The sequence below is a fragment of the Trematomus bernacchii genome, unplaced genomic scaffold (genome assembly GCF_902827165.1).
Source record: "Trematomus bernacchii unplaced genomic scaffold, fTreBer1.1, whole genome shotgun sequence".
NCBI classification, from domain to species: Eukaryota; Metazoa; Chordata; class Actinopteri; order Perciformes; family Nototheniidae; genus Trematomus; species Trematomus bernacchii.
Genome location: NW_022987648.1, coordinates 19,015,895 through 19,043,280, shown reverse-complemented (window position 1 = coordinate 19,043,280; position 27,386 = coordinate 19,015,895). Strand labels below are relative to the sequence as shown.

Sequence of the window (27,386 nt, the reverse complement as noted above, 5' to 3'; positions counted from 1 at the left end):
ATGAAGGAGTGGCACCCAGGCAGCGACAGGTACAGGCTATTTTAAGAGATTTACTGATTTGACAGATAGGATAAATATTGATCTTAGAGTGAAATTCTCGAGGTGGATAAGGCAGACTGATTTATTGTTACTTCATTACGTCACATCAATATGGCTAAGCAACTAACATAAAACAGGAACAAGAGTTTGTTGTCTGTCGCCTTCTAAGAGTTTCTTTTAATTTAAAGGAAAATATTGGTGGCATTTAGAGCTACAGCCCACTCACTAATGCAGGCTGTTGTCGTTCAGTTTAAAAAAACATTTACCTATTTCTTCATTTTCATACTTTAATGAATAGTTAAACATTTTGGGAAGATTAGAACATCGATATCTCTGTGAAATAACTATGAGGCAACAGCTAGAAAAATCTATTTATGCTCAAGAGCCATAATCATCCCTCTCGACAGCCTGAACCATTCTCCGGCTCTACGGGAAACCACACTGACTGAAAACACTGGGGACAAGAACAAAACAACAAAATAAACAGTCTTTGACAAAACCAATTTAAGGCCCCGCTCACACGGGACCGTTTGCGTTTATGCACAGTATGCGTATTCAAAAAAGTCTTCCGTTCACATGCATTTGTTTCATTTAACGTGTCTGTTCAAACGAGACCGCTGGAAACGCTGTAGTACATATGCTGGGACTGTAAGTGGCGCTGTAACTTCCGCCACAAAATACACCAAAAGCAGTGAAGAAGACTCCGCAGCAGCCTCGCAGCAATGTTGCCATGGCTACCCTTCTGTTTACGCCCCGCCGTGGATTTAGCAACATGTAGTTCATGTAATTCTCCATGTCCACTTGTTGCTGATGGTTGTGGTAGAGGAGCTGTATATTTTTGCACTAATATCTGTAGCATGGTCAGTAGCAGTAGCACTAGCAGTAGCTACTGACAGGAGGAGGAGCATGTCTCCGTGGAGAGGACTCGCTCAGAGAGATATTCTCTACAAACACCGGGTGAGATCCTCCTTTGTCAATATAATGGATCAATGCATGAAATCTGACTCTGTTTATTTTGTTTAAGGAGTATATTGGGCGTTAACAATTCTGGTTTGCCTTTTATAATATTATTTCATTCAAGAACCCCTTGTGCGTTTAATTAACACAGCCATGCTACAGCAGTGAGCAGGAGAGGTGGGGAGAGGTGGGGCTATCGTTATTTTTTCAGGAAATATTCGTATAGAGGTGATTACACGGACTCGGTTGACCCCCCAGAGCGTTTCGTTTGCAAATCTATCCACCTTGGGACCCGTTATCGTTTGTGGGGTCAGTTTCTATCGGCCTCGTGTAAATAATAGGGCTATACGCACGCAAAACTATGCAGATACAAGCAGTTTTCTCCTCGTGTAAACGGCGCCTAAGTATCATGTCATCTAGGATGTATCTTGCAAGTTTGTGGGAACATTTTAATATTTAAATGAAGCAAAACAATTTTTCTGTATCCAGCAATGAAGGATCTAGCTCTTATAATTCAAGCAACACTTACTGAGTGGACGCACCCCATCGACAAACAACACACTTGACAAATAAATACAAATACAAGCTGGGCATTGACACTCAGATCCAGCAGAGCTCAAAGAGTTTAAAGGTGCAGTGTCTTGTTAAAAGTGTCAAGCTCAATTAGACAAGTTGGCCTTGTTTCTTAAATGCTAAGCTGCGGTCACGTGTTTTCCTATGCGAGTGTGTCGTGTGCACTGTGTTAGTGGTCCAAGCGAGAGAATGCACAGTGAGATTAAAAGGTGTGCAGGCAGGTTAAAGGATAAGATTACAGCCGCGCAGATATTATGGCTTATCTCCCTGTTGGAGTGCATAACTGCCCTGCATAAACAACATCCGAGTGTGTGTATGCATGTTTGTGCATGTCAAGGTGCAGACTCACGTCTTGGTCTCGTTGGCCTCCTTCTGCATGATGTCCAGGATCATGCGACAGGCGGCGGAGCAGCCTTCGGGAGTTGAGTGGATGGTAATGGGCTTTTCTGCTGCCCCTGCATTTTCCTTCCGATGAATGTCCACCCTGAGAGAGGGAGAGACGGACAGAGAGATAAACACAACGTAGAGAAGGACAAAGAAGGAGGATAGAGTATAAATTCATAATAACATTTGTCTTGTTGTGCATTACAGACTGAAAGCACACAAATAAAATAATGGTACTTAAAAGAAGACAGCCTTTTAAGATGTTGAGAAGTAAATGTTACAATGGGATGTTGTGTATACAAAAATATTTATATCTCACAGTAAACCCTCCATGAAAACCCTGAGCTTCTCCTTTTCAAAATTGTACAACTTAAAGCATTTACTGTGTGCTATCTTGCATTATATCGCAGACAACTGGTCTTAACAATGCAAGCCTGGGCACAGTGCCACATTGTCTACATTATTATGTCATGTCTACATAACAAAATTAGAGTGTAGCTAAGAAAACAGGAAAGACAAACACAGCAGGAACCAGAGAGGACTACCAGAGTCTGCTCACTTAGACAGGGTCCGATTGGTGATTTCCTTGATGGTGAAGCCCTCCTTGCCGATGATGGCTCCGACAAACTGAGAAGGCGCGAGCATGCGCAGGGGGAAGTCGTGTTGTCTGGTGCGGGGAGAGCCATAATCTCCTGAGGGCCCGGGCTGAGAGCCGCCCTCCCGGGAGGACCGCCCCCCACGCCGTGTGCGGGGAGCCTGGTCGGGCGGAGCAGCATCCATGTCCACGATATATGACACTTTGAAGGAGTAGTCTTCGAACTGGTGCCCTGTTAACTTCTCAATGGCTCTGTGGGGAGGAACAGGAGGTGGAGGCGAAACAAGTCAAGTATTATATTACAGTAAACGGGTTCAGTGGAATTCCTTGTGTGAGATTTCATTTAGATAAGATAGATTAGATAGATTAGTACTTTATTGATCCCAAATTGGGAAATGTTTGCGTTGCAGCAGCATAAAAAGACAAGGCAATGTACATAAGAGAAATTAAAACACTAGAAATGAACAATCCAAAAATATTTCTGAAATATAAATAAAATAGCATTAAAAAGTTAAAAATTAAACATGTGGAAAATACACATGTGGAAATACAAATTTACAGTAACAAAATATAAAGCGGGATATTATATCATTAATTGTGCAAGGAATTTACTGTGATGTTAACATTGAAAAGGTTATTGTAAAACCTCTCAAGATATACTTGCTTTTATTTCAATTCAATTCAATTCAAAACCTTTATTTATCCAGGTGAAATCCCATTCAAGGGAGACCTGCAGTGTGTACATGCTAGATGTATTGTGTATGTCATAAATTGTTGAATGTTTTAAAGAGAAATACAATATTTTCAGACTAAAGCATCTTATAAATATAAAACAGTATCAATCTCTCCCTCTGCACAACTTCTGGTTGTCTGCTGAGTCTCAGCTGATTTAACCTCAATTTAGCCTTTTGAAAAAGCTCAGTTTATTGGTAAGAAAGATGTCTAAGTGTGGGAAATGCAGAGGGAAATTTACTGCAGTGGCTCAGTCAGTAGGGGCTTGGACTGTGAGCCGCAGGGTCGCCGGTTCAAGTCCCCGACCAGACCTAAAGATGGAGTGTGTGGACTGCTACTTGGAGAGGTCCCAGTTCACCTCCTGCCCTGCCGTGGTGCCCTTGAGCAAGGCACCGGACATCCCCCTTCCCCCCTCACTCCCATTGCTCCCCGGGCGCTGTACAATAGCTGCCCACTGCTCCTAGTACTAGACTCCTGGTACTAGGATGGGTTAAATGCACAGAACACATTTCACTGTGTGTGCTGTGTGCTCTGCATGTGTGACCCTCCCAATTCTATTCTATTCTATTATACAATTAGCGTAATGTGTATTAATGTTTTTTTCTGATAAAAATAGTAACTTTCTTGGATGTGATCATGTTTAATTACACATGTGTACAATTGGAAGTTTGTCAAGGAGGGTATTCCAATTCCTTACTCTTTTAATCCTTGCAGTACATAAATAGTGGGTGAACTGCTGCTTGTGTTGCTGTTGGAGTGCATACTTGTAGGCAAAAAAAACAGAACTAAATAACTTCAGAGTCATTATTCGTGCTGCTTACTCTTTAGCTTCCTCCTTGGTTGCGTATGTAACATTCACCACTGCTGTTTCTGTGTCAGTATTCACTGTGAAAGAAGGCAGAGAGACACAAAAAGCAAACATGAGATAAAGTAAATAAATGTAAATAGTTGTGTTTTGTTGCTGCTGTAGGTGAGTTAGACGCGCATCCAGGTTTCTGCGGTGACCCAAAGAGCCACTTGTCTGAGTGAATCCATTACAGCCATCCCCACACGCTGGCCTCCCTCCAGGCTGCGCTGCTGCCTCTACAGACAGCAGCGGCTAAACACAATAGCCCCTCTGCCACTTGCACAATAACAGATTTAACGTTGACATGACAGCCTAAACGAAGCAAGTAATCTGTGATAATGCGGTGCAGATTTGTTGTCCTGCACAGCTGCTCAGAGCAGAGATATCTCTGCCACAGCGACAGGTTTGATTCCCGCTGGGACCCCACATGTTTTAAAAGACTGAACTATGCACTGATATTGATGTCTTTGCTTGTGCTGACTGACAACCAAAGCTGGCTGAAAAAACATCCACAGCAGATGCTTCACATATCTTAGAAAATAAAGACATGCAAAATAAATAGTAAAACTAATGTTTTAAAGTGGGCTTATTTTTAGTGTCGGAAACAAAAATAGATATCAGATCAGGTCTCTGAGAACAAAAACGTCTAAATCTGCAGACAGCAGGTTTGGAAGAGTTAAACCCAGAGAGAGTGCCCAGCTGGATTAGACAGGGGGAGTGGGCAGGGTCTGGCACGGTGCCCGTCCCTCACAGCCAGCTCTGCCCCGCCCGCTGCCCCTCTCCGCCACGGGCAGCCGTCACCATGCCACACAAGAACATGGGACGCCTCCAAAACCCTCACCTCGTGACAAGAGCACGCGGCAGAGAGCAGAGGGAAACTGACACGCAGACAGGAAGTTGGACAGAGACAAAGAAAGTGAATAAGGATCACACACTGCTATTGTGCAACTCTGATGTTCGAGAGCCGGACTGGAGCAGAAAGAAGAGGAGGAAACGCTGCGCTGGGGATGAAATGGGCTGTTTTACGGCAGCGTCTGGGACACTCTGAGTGGAGTAAGTTCTCTTTTAGCACCTGTCATGACTACAGTGGGTGGTAGTTGGCTGCTTTGACGCACAGAGTGTAATTATTTTTGTATGTGTGTGTTTGTTTGTCCCTGTGTGTGCACCTTTACTACTTGTGTGTGTAGACGGCAAAACATTAGTCGGGCTGAGTAGCGTGCGCACGCACATAAACACACACATACTCCATCATACAAAAGCCTCACCACAGGCGCCTTCAGTGTCCGCCCTCATTACCACAGTGCACCTCCCCAAAACAGACACACAAGCACGTACAGGCACACACACACACACACACACACACACACACACACACACACACACACACACACACACACACACACACACACACACACACACACACACACACACACACACACACACACACACACACACACACACCACACACACACACACACACACACACACACACACACACACACACACACACACACACACACACACACACACACACACACACACACACACACACACACACACACACACACACACACACACACACACACACACACACACACACACACACACACACACACACACACACACAGTAAGTCTGCCATGTCTGCCCACTTCAATCCATACTCTGAGGCCCAGGGGAGCCGTGGAAATACACAGTACTTATTATACAGGCGGCACATAATTCTACTCTCCCTGGGTCAGACTTATAAGACACACATGCGCTCAGACAGACCAAAAGATAAATGCTGATTTATATGCAAAGATGGGTTATGTTTAGATAATGGGCGTGTGGGATGATGGTGACGAGGAAGTCACACAGGGAGACTTGACTCACTGGGATGTGTGTGTGTGTGTGTGTGTGTGTGTGTGTGTGTGTGTGTGTGTGTGTGTGTGTGTGTGTGTGTGTGTGTGTGTGTGTGTGTGTGTGTGTGTGTGTGTGTGTGTGTTGCTAAACAGACACATGTGCATTAAACACTTCGATACAGATGATGTGCAAAAAAAACAGGGAGGGGAAGAGTTCCTTACCTTGTTCCACATTTTCTACAGTACCATACTGAGCTAGCAGGCCATCCAAAACCTGAGGGAGAAGTGAAAGCAGGTCAACAACACAACTACAGCCACTGTAGTGCAACAACACACATGGATTCTCAAACACACACACACACACACACACACACACACACACACACACACACACAAACGCACACACACACACACACACACACACACAGTGCTCCTGGTGCTTATCTGGGCCAATCGGAGCATACTACTAAGTTTACATAGTTTACTGCTTATAAGTTAGATGCCAGTACAGATGTTTCACCCCTTTATATAACACTACATGTATATATAGATCCATACCAACACATAGTGATTTGAGTAATTGATTATATTATTATATTCAATCTACCAGTTTGCCAGATTGCTTAAAAAATAAGGAAACAACTCTGATTGGGCAATGTTATAAATAATTTGTCAAACAAACAGACGGATAGTTGCCTTCCATTAATGTCTGAGAAGTTTTGTGAGTTTTCAAGGAAGCGTGTAGACAACCTGTATTGAAAGCAGCCACCCTGAGAGATGGCATGACGACAGAGACACTCAGACAGAAAAACAAGACACTCTAGCAAGGTTACAGACAGATGTTCAGGCACACACACAGTGTCACTCAGACAGTAACAAAAAAGTACATAAAAGCACACATGCACACAAATACTGAAGTCTACAGAGAAATACAATAAAAAGAGAGTTGAGTCACAGTCTGGAAACTAGTTTATGTACTACCTGGAGCTACAACTGGGCAACACACACACACACACACACACACGCACACACACACACACACACATATACATACACGCACACAGACAAAGGACTGACCTCCCACTGTAGATCAGGGGGAATGTTCCGGATCTGGATCTTGCGACTCCTGCAGAGATGAGAGACACAGACGGAGTGGATTTAACAGACATGAACCACACACTCACACACTTGAGAGTTTACAGTCATCTGTTGTGTGTACAGAAAATCTAAACGTTACTCATGAAATATACAATATACACAGTTGAGAAGCAGAGACGTTTCGTGGACAGAAATGCAGAGTCATAGCCGTACTGTGTGAAATCGTTCAGTGTAATCTTAACTCTTAAACACCTACAACTCGTTAGACAGTTTCATAAAGCACTGTTGTAGCGCTGCTGAGGGAAATGTAGGTGAAGACATTTATTAGACAGCAGCCGGCGCCTCTCAGTAACACCCTCCTACTGGTGCTATTCTTACTACTCACTACAGGACGTGGAAGTGACATAAAGGACGAGAAAAAGAAAGTGTCTGTAATAAGACAACAAGAATGATGGAACATAACTTGATAAAAATGAGTATCAGAAAAAGAAACACAGCAATTACTATGAGTTATTGCACATTTCATAATTAAAATCAACAAAGTGATTTTTATTTGAGATGAATCCCAGGAATAAGGTGAAAAGCAGAAGTCACAGATGAATTAAGTTTATCAATACAAATAAATTGACCTAGAAAACTTGTGCTGAAATTCTACATGACTTAAGATGAGGTCACTCCAAATAATCATTTGTCATTAAGAAAGAAAAAAATCCTGTTTCAACAAATAAACAAGATTTCAATTTATTCCTTGAAAAAATACTCTCTATATATATATTGTATCTGTATTTCTTATTCCTTGTCATCTTTGTGTATTTGATTTGTGATGAGCAACAAAGATGAAACCCTGAGTTGAACCCTGAACCGCCTCTTTTTCTTCTATATCAAAACATGTCGGTCAGAGAAGACAGAAAGATAGACGTCCAAATGGGACAGCATCCCTCTCCCTGGTCATTTTGGGATCCAGAGCTTCCACACAGACTTCCACTCTGCCTGCAGCGAGTGTGTCGTTGCAAACAGCACAGCCACACAAACCGCCCGCTGACCACAGGCTGTTAACAACTACATTAACGTGAGAGTCCTGCTCCGCAATGAGAGCTGCTGATTTAAAAAGCAGAGAGGCTGGTGAGCAAAAAGCCGCACCGCTTAACAACCGTATCCCAAAAAAAATCATTTAAGGACAATCATGGGGCATTACAGGAGCGAGAGTGGAAGACTGAGGCACAGAAATGAAGTGGAGGAGGCAAGCTAATAACAAGAAGTGGATCCAAGTTCAGGAGGATGGGGAAAAAAGCCACACACACACACACACACACACACACACACACACACACACACACACACACACACACACACACACACACACACACACACACACACACACACACACACACACACACACACACACACACACACACACACACACACACACACACACACACACACACACACACACACACACACACACACACACACACACACACACACACACACACACACACACACACACACACACACACACACACACACGTTGGTGGCATTCATCGATTCACCCATCTCAACTTTAATACATGAGTAGACTACTACTAGTACTGATTATTAGGCAAGCAAAACAAAACAAAAAACTCTTATACGAACATTTGAAAATGTTTTAAATCCGACACCAACTAAAATGTTCCAGAGGCAAATTATTTTCTAAATAAAATAACACAACATAACTCTTCTTCTACAGAAGCAAACAAACAGACAGCAAGCCCAGAAAACAGAAACTCTCAATTCCCAGCAGGTCCTACCACAAGGTGGCCTGCAACCTTTCTGTCGCTGACGGTGGTTTAAAGCGAGAGCCTCGATGAAAGATCTCTCTTGGCAACCGTTATCCAAACAAGGGTAAACCGATAGAAAAAACCTGCTTGTAGCACCAAAAGACATCACCTTTTTAAACGTAGTAAACAACCTCCTGCTGTCCAAAAGCAGCCAATAGCTGAAACTTGTTTTAGGCCAACTCCAAACCTCAAAACAGCCCCAAACGCTGGCATCCCCGAGCAGCCCAAAATGGAAACTAAAAGCTCCTTTCATTCAGCGCAGTCTGCTTCAAAAGCCCGTGGAGTCTCAGGGCCTGGCTCTCTATTGTGTTCCTGCTAATTGATTTGCCATCTGTAACCTTGATGTAATGTTAGACTACATGATGCTGTCCTCTGTGCTCTTTAAAGTTAACAAGCTCGCTGTCAGCTGAGCGACCTCCTGCATGACAGATATTAACTTTAGGGTTTCTATATCAATGTTGTCCCACTATCTTTACATCGGTAAGACTTCTTCATCTTCTCTGTAGCTTTGGGCCTACATGTTTTAAAGGCCACTTGCTTGACTGTCATCCTGAAATATGCAGGGGCAGCTCCCTGAATGGACATCCCTCGGAAAAAGTGACAGTGTCTCCCGACAGTTCTTCAAAGTCTCATTTTCAGCATGCCTGTGGCCGCTGGCTAACCATAAGATCACTGCTTACTGACGCTCTGCTCTGTCTGTCTACAGGGTTGGGAGAGGCCCTCGCTACATGTCACCCGACAACATCTACAATTGTCTGTCTGCAGTGTTTATTACAAGCACCAGGCATTAACTGTATGTCTTTTTATTCTATTATATGTGTTGCTGTTTTAATAATTTTGTATTCTATATCTCGTTTTATCCCCACTGTAAAGCGTCTTTGTGCACCTGAAAAAGCGCTTAGAAATTAAATGTATTATTATTATGTCCCTAGGTTATATCGTCTCTCTATAATCGGGTAAAAACCCAGTAGGTCTCTGCTAATTTCTGTTTGTTTGCATTCAAGGTGAACCCAGCGCCCTTTCTCAATGGGCTGCAGTAGAAGATACAGACTGAAGTCAACGGTTACTTAATGTTTGTTGAATGTGACCGAGCTGTCTGCTCTCGGTTTGGAGCGGCCTGCCAGCAGAGAAAAAAAAGAAGAAACCCTCTCAATTTCGGCCTTTAAATATCTGAGGGTGGCCATGTTCATTTGAAAAGCTAATATTTACTGCAGCCACGCCACCTGCATGAGGTAAGAAACCGTGTCTGCTAACACGCGTGCAAACTAACACACACACACACACACACAAGCAGAGCCGTCGGAGGAATTTTAACCTCTGAGGGGGGAGAAAGAGGGTATTCATCCCTCGCCAGGAGTCTGCAGTCTTCCTAAGGCTCTGAGGGGCAACCATACAATAAAATAAAAAAAGTCTAACCTTTTTGGTTTTTTGTATTGTTTTTTTATTCTTTGTGATTTGCATTTACCTTTTCATCAACATTCAAGACATTTAGCAAAAGAGGCCGAGCTGGCGTACTGAGATTAATTAAAAACTTTAAGGAAATAAGGAAGAAACAATCAATTCATTAGTTGATAGACAGAAAATGTGTCTGCAACTCATGTGATAATAGATTCATTGTTGAGGTCCAAGTTCCAACATAAACAAGCAAAATAATCAGTGAAATATGACTTAAAAATAATTGTGAGTTCTTGTTTAATGTTTTAAAGTGCTGCTTTTTAAAGTGTACTAAATGAAAAGTGCAGAATCATTAGCAGCAGATTAAATATGGTACTTAAATTATGTGCTGAGAAAAGTTTAGCCCAACTGAAGCTATGTGATGACACCAGTGCTAGCTTCTTTCACTGAAGAAGACCATGACTTCTTACTAATATATGAATGATATAGTTGACTTGCTTCAATGGTTGTTAAAAAAGAAAATTCTCTATCCTAACACGTGATATTGGAACATCTGTAACACACCCAATCAGTTTGAAGAGGATATAGCTATTCAATGTGAAGTGTACTTTGGTGTTAAAAAGTCCCTCGTGTCAGTAATAAAAAGGCCAGAGCAGGTTTCTCTTCTCTAAACAGAAACTCACAAAAAGTGAAAGATTAAGCAATTGCTTCCACGCTGAAGAATTCTGTGAGATGAGGCCCTGTTTACTTCGCCCTCCCTGCTTTGTGCGGATGCCCATGCTGTCAGAGATCGGCAGCTTACGAGGCGCGCTGTCCTGTGCCCAGCGGGGGGGGCTCGCCCCCCAAATGGATAAAAAGACATCCTCAATTGCCTTTCAGTCTACCGGCATTGTCCAGAGCACACTGCCTCAAACACTTCGGAACAAAGTCACCTCTAGAAACCTCACACCTAAATGTCCTACATGGGAAATTCAGTTTCTTTCCATTAAACTCACATTTTCCTTTCTGCTGTGTCCATTTAGCTGTCAAACACTCCCTTCAAATCATTCTCAGTGCAAAAATCTCTGATAAGCAGCAATATAGGCATATATTTGCTCCTATTTCATTCCTCTGTGATAAAATGGTGGGCAAAACCGGATCAATCTTTATATTTCCCTCCTCCTTCCTTCAGATGAAATCCACGCTTGATGACAAAACAGACACAGGAAGTCCACATCCGCTTTGAAACAGTCCGATGAAAGACTTCATATTGCCCACAAGATAATTGATGACTTTCAAAATGAAAGATAATCTGGACTTCATCACAATCATACCATGCAGATAAAATAGGAAATGAAAACCTCTGCTGTCATAAATCACACTGGAGGCGTGTGATTACGCACCTATTACATTATCATATTACAAACCCAGTGATATGCAGTGCAACACTAATGTGTCTGCGTCTTTTATGTGTGTGGTGGTCCAACGTTTAAGTGCTGAGTGCAGTATAATTTAATCATTTGACTATCAGCGAGATTTACAGCTACTTTAGCATATGTGAGCCGTCACATCATCGCTTGTAAAAACTGTAAAGCTGAAAAATACGTCAGCACTGTTCTCATTCCTTCACATCTAGACTGAATGTATTTGATCATTTAATGTATACCAAGGCTAGAAGTGAAGCAGCATTATCTTACTGTATATCATGGGTCAGTTTGTGTGGGTCTGTCAAATAGTCTGGTGGTCAAGCGCAGACTCGTCTAATCTGAATTAACCCAATTTCTGGTGTTGACCCTTAAGCTCTTAAGCACCTAAATGCCTTGAAATCTCAGAGAGGAAGCAACAAGTCAACAATATTCAGGAGACCCTACTGTGTGGAAGATGGCTCTGCTCCTTTTTTTCAATCTATGGTGGGGCTCCCATTTTGTTCCACTTCCTGTTGGTGGATTAACAAGGAGCACAGGCCATTTCTGTGTAGTGCTCCTCAGCACTTCTCTAAGGCCCAAGCAATTGTTGTGGAGCAGAGATAACAGGATTGGTATGAGAGAAGTGTCAATGCATTCTTGTTGTCCTTCTGCTACAAAGGTGTTGTCCTCCGATAGGACAAACAAACCCTGAAGCAGTCTCTCAGCTCACATGTTACCAGAGGCTGTATGTAAAGGTGCTTTTTGTATATAAAGTATTGTTTATTATAAAAAGAAAATACATTTCTGGAAATAACTATGCTGTTTTGTACTAACGGAATGAACAATGAGACCGTGTACACAGTGTACGCTGCTGATTCATTAGTTTCCCTTTTTCTTTCAGAGCAGTTAAAGCAGGGCTTCATGTCGAATGTGAAAAGTGAAAAGTGAAAAGTGTCTACAGGCAAGCAAACACTTGCAATAACAATTTCCTATAATAAATGAATAATGAATGAACATTTACTTGGTTTTTATTTGAGATTTTCTTTCATTTACATTACTGGAATAAATGTTCCACTAGTTTAACAGCTAGACGATTAAGTTGTTTTCTGGAAACAAATGCTTTAGATGGACACAACACTGCCAAATTCGGTGAGAGTGAACCAAAACAGGTACATTATGTTCTGTAAAACAAAAACAATGAACTGAAAAACACTAAATGCTCTGCATAGCTAAAAGGTATTTTGGTGATAATTCTCAAGAAACGGAGGTATTAGTCTCTCTAATCATTTAAACTAAAAGGTTTCGTATCGACTGTTTTTGAGAGTAAAGGTATACCTTCAGAAACAGTTCATGGGATTATTACCCTTGCATCCTTTAGTTGTAGATAAAAAAAGGCAGTCCTTGGTTCATCTGGAAGGATACGTGTACTGAACTGAGATTTTCAAAGTATTGATAATTGTTCATGGTGACATTTTCCTTCACATTCATCCTCATTAAATCCTTTCATGCCTCTGGGCATTCATTTGCATTCATCAAGGATCTCTTTCGCCCATCATCCTCCAGTAAGAAAACAGCCATTGTATCTGCTCCTCTTCATTGTTCCCTAACCACATATTTTTCCACAGAGAATACAGACGCTGCCGCTCCCTGGTGCTGCCAACCATCTCATCTCCTGCGTAGCGCTAAGGTGCCTGCTTCTGTTTTCCCTCCCAGCCCTCTACGGGTGAGAGCTCATCAGAATTCAACACGCCTACCTGCACGCCTGTTTCTCTTCACGCATTCGTTCTCTCTGTGGCACCCAGCGAGGCAGGGAGGCACAGGCTGAGGAGCAGGCAGGCAGACACATGCAGCCCTAATGGAAGCCACTGTCTTCCTGTTGACGTACGTCTGCCGCTCATTCTGCTGCTTAACAAAAGGATGTAAATAAGGAGAGAATGCACGCTGTGTCTTCCTCCATCACGTGTTCATTGACCAAGTCTCTTGGTACGCAGTTACATTTCAAGTAGATTGATATATGGTGTTACTGAATGATTCAGTGTCACTTGACAGGGATAATAACAAGTGACTCAATAGATTTTCAATGATTCAGACAAAGCAATACACTCATGTTTGAGATCTGTGCAGCGTGAGAGAGCGTTTACTCTGATTCACACAGTCCTCATTAAAGCATCAATAGATGCATTTCAACAGAACGTACTGAATTGCACTACACACCATGGCATCATGTTTTTGTAATAAAGAAATTAAGAAAATTACCTATTACAATTGGATAAGACACATACAAACATTGTCTTTGAGTGTCCAAAACTATGTGTATGCTGCTTTTGCTATAAAATGATTTCCTGATCTCTAGTGTAATCACTACAAATCATTGTTTTAGTGCTAAAATGCCACAGGGTGTCCAGCTGACTCAAAACACATTTCCTCCTGTCACGCCTACGAAGCCAATGAAATTAGAATTGTTTAATGTTCCATTTGCCTATCGCTGTGTCACCATGAAGTTGTATTTAATTGAAAACAGTTTGCCCTTTCACACTGAAGCCCCTCTATATGGCTCTGATCAAGAACTCACTGACAACAGAGGCAGGAAACAGTAAATTAAATTATTCTAGCGGTGGGGAACTCATCACAAGACTGAAATGTATTGGATCTTTTGTTCTAGTCCATTAATAATACCTAGAAATAAAAATATTTAACAGAGATTAATGATTTCATTTACCTAAAAAATATATTTGATTTAAATACACAACATAATTATGACCAATAGTCAGTCCTTTGTCCAGCTAAATGATTTAAAAATTGCTCTGGAGATACATGCGTGTGGTTAGTTTTTTTCCACAAACATAATAAAAATTACATCCACTGGTTTTCACTCAGTTAAAACAAACAAGAATCTATAAATATATATGTCAAAGTCATACTTCTGCAAACAAGACTCTAGAAAAGTCAATTCAGTGTATGTGCACTGGAGATCAAACGTTTTCATATCAAAGTTGTGCTAAGTTCCCAAACTTGGTGTGATATATAATAAATCCTGCTCGTACATACTCACATTGAAGGTGTGAAAACAGCCTTCTAATGTTAAATTCTGTATTTAAGTTATTCTGCCCAGTGAAGGTCAAACATCCAAGGGAAAAACAATAAGCTGGTTATGGTTACCACACACACACATATATATAAAAGAGTAAGACTCTCCAACAGTCCACAAGAAGAAACACCTACAAATGAATTAACTATTCAGATGTAGGTGTTATCAAATTAACAAATACTCTAATTATCAATGTGATGAACAAGGAAGATTATGTACATTCCTGTCCAGAAATCATGTCTAACCACGCACAATGCAGCCAACAATCAATGAGCTGCAATTACAACAATAACAGTTACATCTACTGCTGCTAAAAACACTTCTCTTGCAACCCCAAGCCCCAAACGTCAGAAAAATAAATAAGTAAACAGCAAGATTATTCAAGAGGACTTGCAGAGTCATGTGCCACGCTGCTCTGTCCTGTCCTGCACACATCAAACGCTCGCCTGCCCTTCCACACCGCTACTCCTTCACTGAGTACTCCTCTGAGTCCCGTCACAAAGCAGCGAGTCAGCACTGTCAGTGACAGGCACGCAGCAAGCCTGAAGGGACACAGCTGACACGCAAGCACACACACAAATGTAAAGCTTCTCTACACACACACACACTGATGCATTTTCTGTGTCTCTCTCACACACCTCAGTGCTAAGAGCTGCTGACAGGTGGATACCAGCTCATGCTGCGGCGCTGCAGTGTGGCTCCGCTGTCGGCTGCTCCTCGTGGCCGCTTCTCTTGCTTTACGTTCAGGTGTGCAGCTTGCTCCTGAGGTCTCATCCTTTAATCTGCCGACCACAAGGTATTATACAGTAGCTGGAAAGCTGAGCCGCCTGCCATAGGTGTAGGTCCCGGCAGGGTTAACCTGGATCAATACTGCACGCACACAACAGGCCTCAAACTGTTTCCCTGCCTGCTTTCCTTCCTGCCAGTCTCATGCTTCTCTGCAGTCTCTCTCTCATTGTCCCTCCTGTCTCACTACTCCCTCCAGCTTCCTCTAGAGTGCGAGCTTTACTTGTTCACACACACATGAGCGCACTACCTCTTCTCTTTCCCCTCCCTCTGTCTGCTGGGAAGTTCCTCACAGAGTGAAAACACAAAAAGCAACTAGCAGGTGGGGAGTGAAGATTTATTCTCTGAGATACAGAAACACTGACAAGCCTGGTCAGTAAGCGGCATATTTCAAAAACACACCTGCCAGTCACAGCTGCCATCACTGAGGGGTCCTCCAGCAGCAGTACAAAGCTTTTTGGAAATAACAAAACACACTCCGCAGCTCTGAAACACAGGGTCGAGAAGCAGTGCCAACCCGGGAGACGCTGGCTGACACGCATGTTGAGTTTAATGTAAAATAAAATGTATTATTTCAGAGAAACGGTGTGTTGGTTTTTGATCAAATTAATCTTGGTAAATGTACATTTTAAAGGATCTGAAAAATAGCACTCTTGTAGTTTGTGTTTGCTTTTACATGCATTGTTTTAGATGTTATTTTAGATAGTTTTGGAAAATCATACTGTCAATAATGCTTTTTAGCATGCAAGTTGACACTTTGTTGATGTTTGTATATAATTAAATATTTATAATGATCTCAAATAAAGACTTACCTGTTTAAATAAAGGGAAATGTAATGTCATTTTAATCAAACAGAGTTAATGTAAAGGTCCAGCGTGTAGTATTTTAGTGGCATCTAGAGGCCAGGTTGTAGATTGTGAACAATTGAATACCTCCCATTCCAAGCTATAATTGAACCTACTGTGGTCTTCAGGTGCATTTGATCAAAATCAAGATGCCACGTCAACGTTTGTTTGTCAACGAACCCAAAAAGGCCTTTCTAACCTTTTTAAGGTTTGTCCATTCTGGGCCACTGTAGAAACATGGCAGTGCAACATGGAGGACTCACTGGAGGAGCACCCGCTCCATATGTGGATATGAAGGGCTCTTTCTAACAAAGCACATTGATTCCAACATTTATGATTATATTGTAAGTAATTACTAAATATTTAAGGGCTTAACAAATTCAGTTACACTGAAAAAACGCAAACATTGACTTTAATTAAATGTATTATGTCGACAGATTTCACATAACTGTATTAGATTAGTTGAAAGCAATAATATTAAGCTTAAATCAAGAATAGTTGGGTCAACTCAATATTATTGCCTTCAACTAATCTAATACAGTTATATGAAATCTGTTGAGTATTTGCACTGTAATTAATAAGGTGATTGAGAGAATATGAAGAGGCAACAATTTAATTTTTAGAGCAAAGAAATTGCTGGTGGTGATTGTGAGTTGAATCCCTTTTAATAAATTCAGAGACCTGGTGTCTATAAAAATGTAAATTGACCAATAAATCTATGTATTTATCTTTTTGGTTACACTTAGACAATTAAAACTTGCCTCTTCCTTAAAATAATATATGAGAACAGAGATTCAAATGTATTTTACATCGGTGGGTAAAGTGTATTTAAGTAAATAAAGTGCGTATCCCAGATAAACCATTAAGAGATTAACAAAGTGGTGGGATTATTTCTATAGGACACACATGTACTAGTTGAGGGGGGGGGGGGGGACAAAACTAACAGGTTTAAGGTTACAATTACATCAACAGTTAGGACATTAGAAAGACTGGATTATATTTTCTGACAGGAGAGTGTTAAATTCAAGGGCTGCTAAAGTGTGTATGGAAAAACAACACACATTTTCCTTACTGTCATGGGGAATCAGCTCTATAATATGGATAAGGGCTTCCAATACATTAATTGCACACAAAGTGCTCCTCACAAAACCTTGAATCATCTTGTGTCACGTGACTTACAAGTGGCTGAAGTGGCATTATCCCCGTCAGACTCTAATCCTGCGGCTAAAATGGCTCCAAATCCTGACCTACTCTCTGATATGAGGCAGGGGGCATGAGGGGGAGTTGAGGCTGATTCAGATCCAAGGCTCAGTTTGTGTGTATTTGTTAGGTGGATGCCTGTATGCTGTGTGGGAATGTAATACGTAGATTCATTCTATTATCGGGGAAGCTCAGAGGGTTTTCGGCACTGATCAATATGCGATAAATACTTGAGTAAATATCCTGAGTAGACATCGATATCTCAAGTTGGAAAGCCTGAGCTAAACTGCAGAGGAGAGCGGGTGGAAATGCCTGTTGTGTGTGGGCAGCATTTAAAGAAAAAGAAGACGAAGAAGAAGAATTACTGGTGATTTTAAGAAAGCCTGAGGGAAAGATTTGTTGTTGGTACCTCCTATGTATGTATCTATAAGGAAGTAGAGGCTAAACGACTGCTGAGCTTGAGCAAGTCTTCAACTCGCAAAAGCATAAAGCTCTGCAGCCTCCACAAACTGCACAACAAATATATTTGTTCATCATTTTTATTCCAGGTTGGGTTTCCTGACATAACCCTAGAGTATCGGAGTACAACAGCACAAGCTTAAAAAACAAACAAAACAAATGTGGTGTACCACCTGAGGCTCAATATTAATAACAATTAGAGATGGTCTCTTTTTCTAGACAAGATATTCAAGGTTGCAGTCCACTAATTTAACAACTATTTCCAGCCCTGCTCAGGCTTACAACTCTCCTCCACATAGGAACACCAAAACAAATCTGCAAGCGTTTACAGGCCGGCAGCTTTTATCATTCCTGGCAGAAAACATACAAGGCTGGTTCCCCTCTTTAACAATCACCCTGTCTAAGTTGAAGGGGCTATTAGGAGTGAGGGCTGAACTGAAAACATAGGTGCTCATTCTTCAAGACAGCCATAACACAACTGCTCTGAAAGTGCTGAGTTAGTGTGAAGGCCGGGTAGAATAGAGTACAACCAAAATAATAACACAGATTATAAGATTGTTCGCTCTCTGTAGAAACATCTGCAGTGGGGGGCTGCTTTTTTACAAGGACACTAGAAGCCTGCAAAAAATGACCAGTGATATGAAATGTGTGTATGTGTGAATAATGTGCCTTTAGTGAAGGGATACGCCAGCTTTGATGATGTCTGTTGATTGGAGGAAGCAGCAATACTGTAAGGCCACGTTTACACGGAGACGAAACGGGTTGTATCCGCGACAGTTCTATCGTATGGACGGTTCGTCCACACGAGGCCGTAACGGAGCCACGGAAACCCTCAAACGATAACGGCTCCCAAGGTGGGTAGATCTGCGGACTAAACGCTCTGGGGGGCCAAACGGCTCCGTGTGTACGTCCTATACGATCATTTCCTGATAGCGATGACGCCATAGCCCCGCCTCTCCCCACCTCTGCTGCTCACCCCCGCGTCATTTCGCCAACAACAACAACAATGGCGGATCACAGGGATGCTTTCGTGCTCCAGACGCTACTGACCATGCTACAGATGTTAGCGCAAAATCTACAGCTCCTCTACCACAACCATCAGCAACAAGTGCACATGGAGAACTACATGAACTACATGTTGCTAAATCCACCGCGGAGAATAAACAGAAGGGCAACCAGGCAACCATGGCAACCATGCTCGGGAGGTCTTATTCGCTGCTTTTGGTGTATTTTGTGGCGGAAGTACAGCGCCACTTACAGGCCCGGCATATGTACTACAGCGGGTCGAGCGGTCTCGTGTGGATGGACACGTTTCTTGAGCCGATTCCGTGTGGACGGAAGACTTTTTTGATATCGACTAAGGTTCATTTTCGTTTCCGTGTAAACGTGGCCTAAACGTCTGAGGTGGTCGTTCATCCATCAAACGATGCAACAGCTACACTTGTCAACAGGAAGAAGAAACAAGTCCTTTAAATTCAGATTTTTTTTTTTAAGTGCAGCATATTTGATGTATCATCTTCAGCTGCTGTGCATCCACACTGCTGACATCAAACTCTCCTTTGAAGCTTGTCATTCTATATCTCTGTAATTTATTCTCCCGCAATGTTGAGCGACCGGAAAACGGCCTGCCTGGAGTCACTCCTCACACCACTTAAAACAAAACCATCTAAGCAACAATCTCTGAAATGAACTGTTGCCTCCCGCTTGGGGGAATGGCAGGAACACACACGTGTGCAATGACATGGACACACACACGCAAACGTCTAGTGTTGTTGAAGAATTTCACTAGCGGTAATCACAACTCTACTAAGAATAAACTGCCTGTCTCTGTTACACTATCTGATCGGGCGGCTCACATTCAGCGTACAGTACATAACATAGAGTTGTACGTTATTTACACCCTGTCATGCTTACACACAGCCGGCTTCATCCTGTGCTGTGCCAGGGGAGCAATGACTGTGAACTGGAGGGAGGTGGCGAGAGACAACGCACGCAATCTAGGTGGTACGCATGACATGTTACACTGACACAAGACATTCACATGCAGGGAGGAGGATGATGGAGGGAAGACAAGCACCGAATGCTGCAGCGTGACTCCTTCGAGTGAGCTGCACCTTGTGAAACATGTACAGAATAAGCGTGTTAATGTTCAGTAAATTATTGCGGGGGGAAAAAATGCAATCTTTCAAGACCCCATTAACTTTTGCAACCCTCCAACGTGAGCTCATGCATGGCTGCTTAGGCATCAAATATTTACTATCCTGCCGAGCTGAAGATGTCCGTGCTTTTGCCTTTGGGTTTTTTCAACCAGATCGTGCTCTGCTATAGGGACACTCTTCCATTTTAATTGGATTTGTGTCAGTGTGTGCTTCATTTAACCTGACAGGGACGGACAATTCATCAATCAGTGTCATTACGTTGTTTGCATGTGCGAGACAGAGATGCTGCTGAAGAACTCTATGCTAAACACATACGCCCAATCAATCAATCGGCTGGAATCCCAAAAACTTGCAATCTAATTTTTTCGTTTTTCATTCGTGATCTTTAAAGGTCTCCTAATATGCTATTTTTAGGCATATATTATGGGTCTCAGATATATAAAAATCTATAAAAAACATGTCTATGATGTGTTTTGCTCAAAATACCAAACAGATCATGCATTTTAGACCTCCCTCATATCCCTCTATTTCAGCCGTGTTAGAGAACTGCAGGTTCGGGGTTCTTAGCTTGAAAAGAATTAAAGAGGAGGGGTAGCTAATGCCTGCTCAGAATTCTACCGGAGATACAGCTAAATGCTGCCGTGATTAAATGCCATATCATGTTCCAAACCACATCAAGGATTATTTCTGAAACAGTATGGAGTGTTAGCGATGCTTGCTAATGTAAACAAAGACCATATTACGTCCAAAACAGTCGGGCATTGTTTCTGATAGCAACGTTTCTGATAGTGCCGTGGTTCCACATTTAGGATATTACATCATATCGGACGCAAATCTGGATCAGCTCCGTTGTACCCCCGTTTTTAGAGATTTGGGTACGGAGAAAAAGGGAGAGGGTTTTGTTTTCTGACACTTTGTGAGTTCCCTGACACACCGGGGACACATATTTATGTATAAAAGACATCAAAAAGTGCATTTTGCATGATAATTCCCCTTTAACTCATAAAAACAGCGGATTTAAAGTGGGAACATAAACGCTTATAAACCTCAGGACTAAGATAGCACTCACCCTTACAGGAAAGCTACCGCAGCAGCTACTGCACCCATGGGAAACCAAGAGTATGGACTGCTTAGTGAAACACACACAGATTGACCTCTTCACGATAAAACATTCTGGGCCTCCAGGGAAACATTACCGAGGGTCAGCGAGAAAACAACTAACTACAAACATTTATTTTCACATTCTGTTCACTGGCCCTGTGTGTGCAGCTGCATGAAAATACTCCACTGAAATGTTATGTGGTGTGATACAATCAGAAGGACTCCCATAGGGTCCTCCTGTTTCCCTGAACTCTATTCTTCTCTTTCTGCCCTTCCATTGGTTTCTCACTAACACTCTCTTTCACATACATGCTCTGTCTCACAGTGTGACTGACTGGGTTTTGGCATGGGCTCGGTCATTTGGCAGGGGGGCAGATGGAGCCGTCCTACTCTCCAGCACCTGCCCGGTCTCGGCAAATCATAGTCAGGATCAAGCACAGCTGTGTAAAACAACAGGTTTTATGGCATGTAATAATAATAAACACAAATTCTGCTGAAACTGAAGGACAGGCTAAAATCGCTGCCACAGCTGAGTTCTGTAAAAATCATAGGGTTGCACACAGTGAATGTTATAAAATGTAGATATGGTTTACAATAATAATAACAATCAGTGGACCAAAACGCAGGATTTCTTATCAAATAATATAAAATTGGGGAAAACACTACCCGTTGGAGCTAGCGGCAGCAGCCGGTTAGCTCATCTTAGCATTAAGACCAGAAGCAGTCAGTATGCTATGCTAAGATGAGCTAAGCAAAACTGTGCTGGTTGTAGCTTCATATTTAATGGACACGCAACCAGCCCAGGGGTCAGTTCATACCCATGAGGGTTTCACAAGACCCCCCCCACATGTTTAATGATTTATAGTTCATCCAGCCTTCTACAAACATTAGAATTTTTCCACAGTCTTCTACTTTCTTCAGGCCTCTTATTTCTTGCACTGCAGCTGATATCTACATTTAAAATGTCTCGCTCTTAAACTAAAATAAAGTTGACTGGGAGGACAGTCTAAAGACAGAGTGGAGTTAAATGTAACTGCTCAATGTTGGGATTTTCGTTAAATACATTTTATTTTATCATCAGCCTAACAGCCTGGAATCGGTTAGTTTATAGATCTAGAGAAGGCAAGATTAAGGGCTGATATGGACAATTTCAGTCAAATGCACAGCCATAAATCCTCCTGTTTGTGAGCAGACCCATCACAGTCTGCTGTGTGAGGGGTAAAGCCTCTACAAGCCACCAGCAGCCTCTCTGACAGGGGGGAAGAAATGCTGCCCTCTATCAGCAGTGCTCATTTCTCCCCACGCAGGAGAGCCCACACACACTGAGAGGAAAGCATAAGCATGCGTGTGGGTCATAAACCCGTCCTTGACTCGGAAGTCTTCTCTTCAGTCGGAGACAGAGGAAACACAATGGTCAGACTGTGCTCCAGGTTGTGTCAGAGGCTCAGCTGTTTGCAGACCTTACTGTGGAAGACTTGTTCTGTTGGGAGGGGGGGGGGGGGGGGGAGTTTCCCAGCTTCCGTTGCATACATATGGAAAAGGATGGAAATGTTGGCTCCGAGTGGGTTTATGAATAAGAAAGGTCACAAAAGGGCTGCCGCTGTGACATAGATGGACAGCCCACTCAGCAGTTTTCTCTGCCGCACTTGTGGGAAGAAAAATGAGCACTTGAAGGTTTCAATGAAGCAATAGCTTTACACAGCCATTTTTATTGAGGCCCCTCACCATGCCATGTTTTCACCGTCATATAAAATCAGCACTCTGACCACAGCACGCCCGTAGCTTGGATTGCAGGCCGGGGCTTGCAGCTAGAAGTGCAGTCTCCACTCTCCTGGGAAATAGGTCGAAATTACAGGGTCCCCAAACTGACAGCAGTTCATAACAAATTTAAGCTGTAATCATGGGATTCTGACAGTGATATCAAAATATATTTTAATGATCACTTGTAGAGTGAATATCAGGGTGTCGCTGCAATTAACTCAACTTTTTGTTTTCTGCAGATTATGTGGCGTAGTGTTCTGTGCACTGGAGGACTTTGGGTGCATTTTCTGAAAGCCTTTATCGCTCCAGCTCTCCTCCTATAATGAAGAAAAACACTCAAAAACTGGTTCCTATGGCAACCTGGAGAACCTAACCTGAAACAGTTGGAAATGAAGAAAAGCGCAACCTGAAAACACACACACGACGACACACATTAAGTCGCACAATGGCACAGTTTTGCTCCCGCATCAAGGTGCCTAATGTGAAAAGACTATACTTCCACATCTGCTGTTTCACAGGAAGCTGACTTATTTGGAATTAGAGCTGAATGCAAACAGGACTACACTATTCTCTACAACCAGGGATATTGTGCACAGTAGGATGCATTTTACTACTCTGAATGGACATAGTATTTAGAATCTCGGAGTATAAATATCTTCTGGCTAGATCAAAAAGTTACGCTTGAATTTCACATAGCTAATTTTCCTTTGCTCAGTATGAAGCGTATAATTGAGGCCGTGTTCTTGTCTGTGTTGCATTATGGTGATGTTATCTATAGACACGTCTCTGCCTCCCATAGTTCCATATTATCACTCCACCCTTAGATTTATTACCATTTATTCAACTCATCATTGTATCTTGTATGAAAAGTTTGGGTGGGCGTCGATAACAGTAAGACGCCACCGGCACTGGATTCTATGTATTTATAAAACCCTTAATGGCAACTTGCCATCATATATCACTTACTTATTGTGCAACACACTTTAATTCAATCTTAAAAGATTATTACAAACTGCATATTATTTCACATCATACAATAATTTACAAAGGTATTCAAAAGCATAAAAACTTAAAAGAGTAACATTAAACAATCCTTAAGGGTAGCACCATATATGAATGTTACGGTTGTGTTAAGAAAATGATTTGAATTGTGGGGGGGGCAGACTGTTTTAAAGAAAAGGGTTACATTTATAAAATGAATGAACTTTGCTTTACAACACATCACATTCAGTGTGTGTTTGTAAGCCAAACAAAGCTGAGGTGGTTTGTGTATAAAACTAATTTATCTTTCATTTCACACATAATCACGTAGATTCATAAATAAAATGCAAGGCGTAGCCACGAGGCTCCTACAGTCGTTGCTCCTCACTGCTTTGTTAGTTTTTTTAAATACACCTAGAGAGAGGGGTCTAGCAGAGTTTTAGGGTGTAGTGTAGATTTTATTTTCATTTCTTTATGTTACTTGACTTTCCAAGAACAAATGTCAATTTTTATTAAAGTTCTGGTTCAGGATCCCTATGCCTGAACCCAGTAGTCCCTTTTAGTAATCTATTCATGATACTAAAGAACCAACTACCCTTCACCTTCTGACTCTGAGGGCCCCTGCCCCCCTTTGACCCCACCTCTCCCTAGAACGTCAAAGCACGGTAAAATAAATGTGCGAGATACAAACGTCCGATAGAAGAGATTAACAAAACCATTTGACCTGGTTGAAGCTTCAGGCCAACAGCATTCCCAGCGTGAGGCCCTGAGCGAGCGTAACGGAGCCTCTTCATGAGTCTCGATCCCTACCACTCAAACTGCTTGCATACGATTGGCTGCATGTAAGCATTACGGCACCGTGGCTCACCCTGATTGGCTTTTGGGAGTTTTTGCCATATTAATTTCACCTGTCCAAGACCCATCAGGGCTATAAAGTTCCAGAAGGGTTATATGGTGTTGATATGGGACAAGGACGGGGTCTGACCGTGTGAGAAATGCCACCTGCTGTGCGCCTCAGCTGCCCATCCTTCTACAGCCACCACACCTTACTGGGCACACTGTGAGCACTGGCACACGGAGGGGTCAGAGTAATAAAGTGTTCCTCCAGTGTGTAGCTTTTAGCTGGGATTTTATAGCTTTTGTGTTTCTCCAAGCTGCGTGTGAACATATCTACACATAACCCCCCCCCCCATTGCCAAACACTCATATCCACATGCTGCACACATACAGACAGACAGTGCAACAGAGGGATATAGAAAAGGAAGGAGAGACAGAGCAGCCGTTACATCCTCAACATACTTCCCCCAAAAAAGAACATGGGTACTAACTGCATTACTCATAATCATTATTTAGAATTCATTAAATATTCACATGCAGCACATTTAAGATTCCAGCAATTCATCAAACCCTGCCTTGCTGAATAGCATCCTTAAACATCTGCTCAAACTCATGTTGCTCAACTATGTGAAGTATTGGGTCGGCTGTCATACTTAGATTTTGTACAAAGTGAGAATAAAAGAAGATATCATTTTCAGAAATTGAATGTAATTGATTAGAAATACAAAGTTTTGGATGACGAGATCATTTCTAATAAATGTAATTTAACTGCTAATAGTGCTTCTTACCTACCTGTCAAATACCTCATATGATAGACGAACATTAGTTTGAGCAGATGTCTTAGGATGCTGTTAAGCTAGGCAGAGTTTGATGTATTGCTTATGTCTTCAATGTGCTTCATTTGAATATTTAATGAATTATAAATAATGATTATGAGTAGTGCGGTATGTTACCAGGTTGTTTTCAGGAGGGGAGTCATTTTTAAATGAACAGCTGCTCCATATTTCCTTTTCAAAATCATTCTGTTGCTAACAGTATGCAGATATTAAAATGTATTTTAATTTCTAGTAACAGAATGAGGATTTTTCATCAGTTACAAGAAGAAGAATGGCTGAAGTGGCTCAGATAAAGGAGGCTCCATGCTGCTAATCTCTGATCAATAAGGGTTTGTTTACTTCTAAAATGGACTCTATCAATAACTCTCATCATGAAATACTAAGAAATAGTGAGAGGAAATGTGTAATAGACAGGCAACAAATAAAAACGCAGGCAAAATAATGAGTCATTCTGCAGTAATACGTTTACTCATGCAACAGGTTGGAGCGGAATGTGAATGGCAGCTTACTGAGAAATCAATCTCTACAGTTGCTGCTGCGATGCACATGCAAGTGTCTGTAAAAAAAAAAAGATTCCACCTCTTGGGGAGTTTAAACAGCGATCCCACCCCTCTGTTAGACACACAACGAATTTAAAATGCTCTCACATCTTATCTTGCGGCTATACTGTATACTCTGTTGCACTAGCAAGTCTGTTATCACTTCAGGAGAAAAAATACATCCTAGTCCACATTCAAGCAAAAGTTAATAATTGCTATACAATATTGTAGCGCTAAGAGAACAGCTGATATTTAAATGCAGTGCCTTGAACACACTGAAATAAAAGGCTTCAGCCAATACAAAACAAGTTGTCATTATTTCTTGAAGTGCAAATGGAGAACCTTCTAGTGTTGAATCTTTTTTCACAGGAGCTCTGTCAAAGATAAATTATTCCACAACATGTAGTCACTCTTAATGAGTGAAAAACGTCAGATGGAACAAACTTAAGTTAAAGACAATTACTGGCTATTTAAGGCGGAAAATTAACATAGTTGAGAGACACCTCGGGAATCAGCTTCAATCGCTGGACTAAACGGATCACTTTGAGCCATCGCTCCTCACAGACAGGTGAGGGGGACATGAGGAGTCAGAGAGGGGGGCAGCGGATGTGGGTTTAGAGGGGAGCAGTGCACTGCCTCCTGCTATCACTCCGGACAAAACCGGAGTCTAAATTGGAGAGCTTCCCCTACACCCAGGATCAACTGGGGAGTATTAATGGATTCGGAGTGGATCAACTGATGGCTATCGTATTTCGCTGTTTTGACTCAGTGTGCACTGACGACCCAACACACACATGTGCACCACTGTGGTGCAATGCAGATGTTTACACCCACTTCTTGGTCTGTATCCTTTGGTGTGAAAAAAAGGTATTGCAATCAATTTAACTTTATTAAACAACACTCACATGCAAATGGATTTCGTTTAACATGTGTTTCTTGTGATACAGTGCTAATAAAATGTACCACATGAGTAAGGACTCAATCACAAATTCATCACATGTTCTTTGAGCACATTTTCACTCCAGGTGAAGAGAGGTAAAAACAAAAAAGTCTGTGTTTGTTATCAATGGCTTGAACAGCAAATAAAAAATCATATATATTGTTCAGTGAAATGTGTTTACCGCACA

General features: G+C 42.0%; 1 protein-coding gene across 1 annotated transcript in view; it reads right to left on the bottom strand.

Moving 5' to 3' along the window:
• The window catches only part of igf2bp2a (insulin-like growth factor 2 mRNA binding protein 2a), a 44,781-nt gene that overhangs the window by 12,669 nt on the left and 4,726 nt on the right, over window positions 1-27,386 (bottom strand). Inside the window, exons 3-7 of the mRNA XM_034134219.1 lie at window positions 7,047-7,095; window positions 6,192-6,243; window positions 4,102-4,165; window positions 2,513-2,800; window positions 1,919-2,053 (exon numbers count right to left, since the gene is read on the bottom strand). Of these exons, the coding sequence (XP_033990110.1) occupies window positions 1,919-2,053; window positions 2,513-2,800; window positions 4,102-4,165; window positions 6,192-6,243; window positions 7,047-7,095 (588 nt within the window). The remainder of the gene's footprint in view (window positions 1-1,918; window positions 2,054-2,512; window positions 2,801-4,101; window positions 4,166-6,191; window positions 6,244-7,046; window positions 7,096-27,386) is intronic.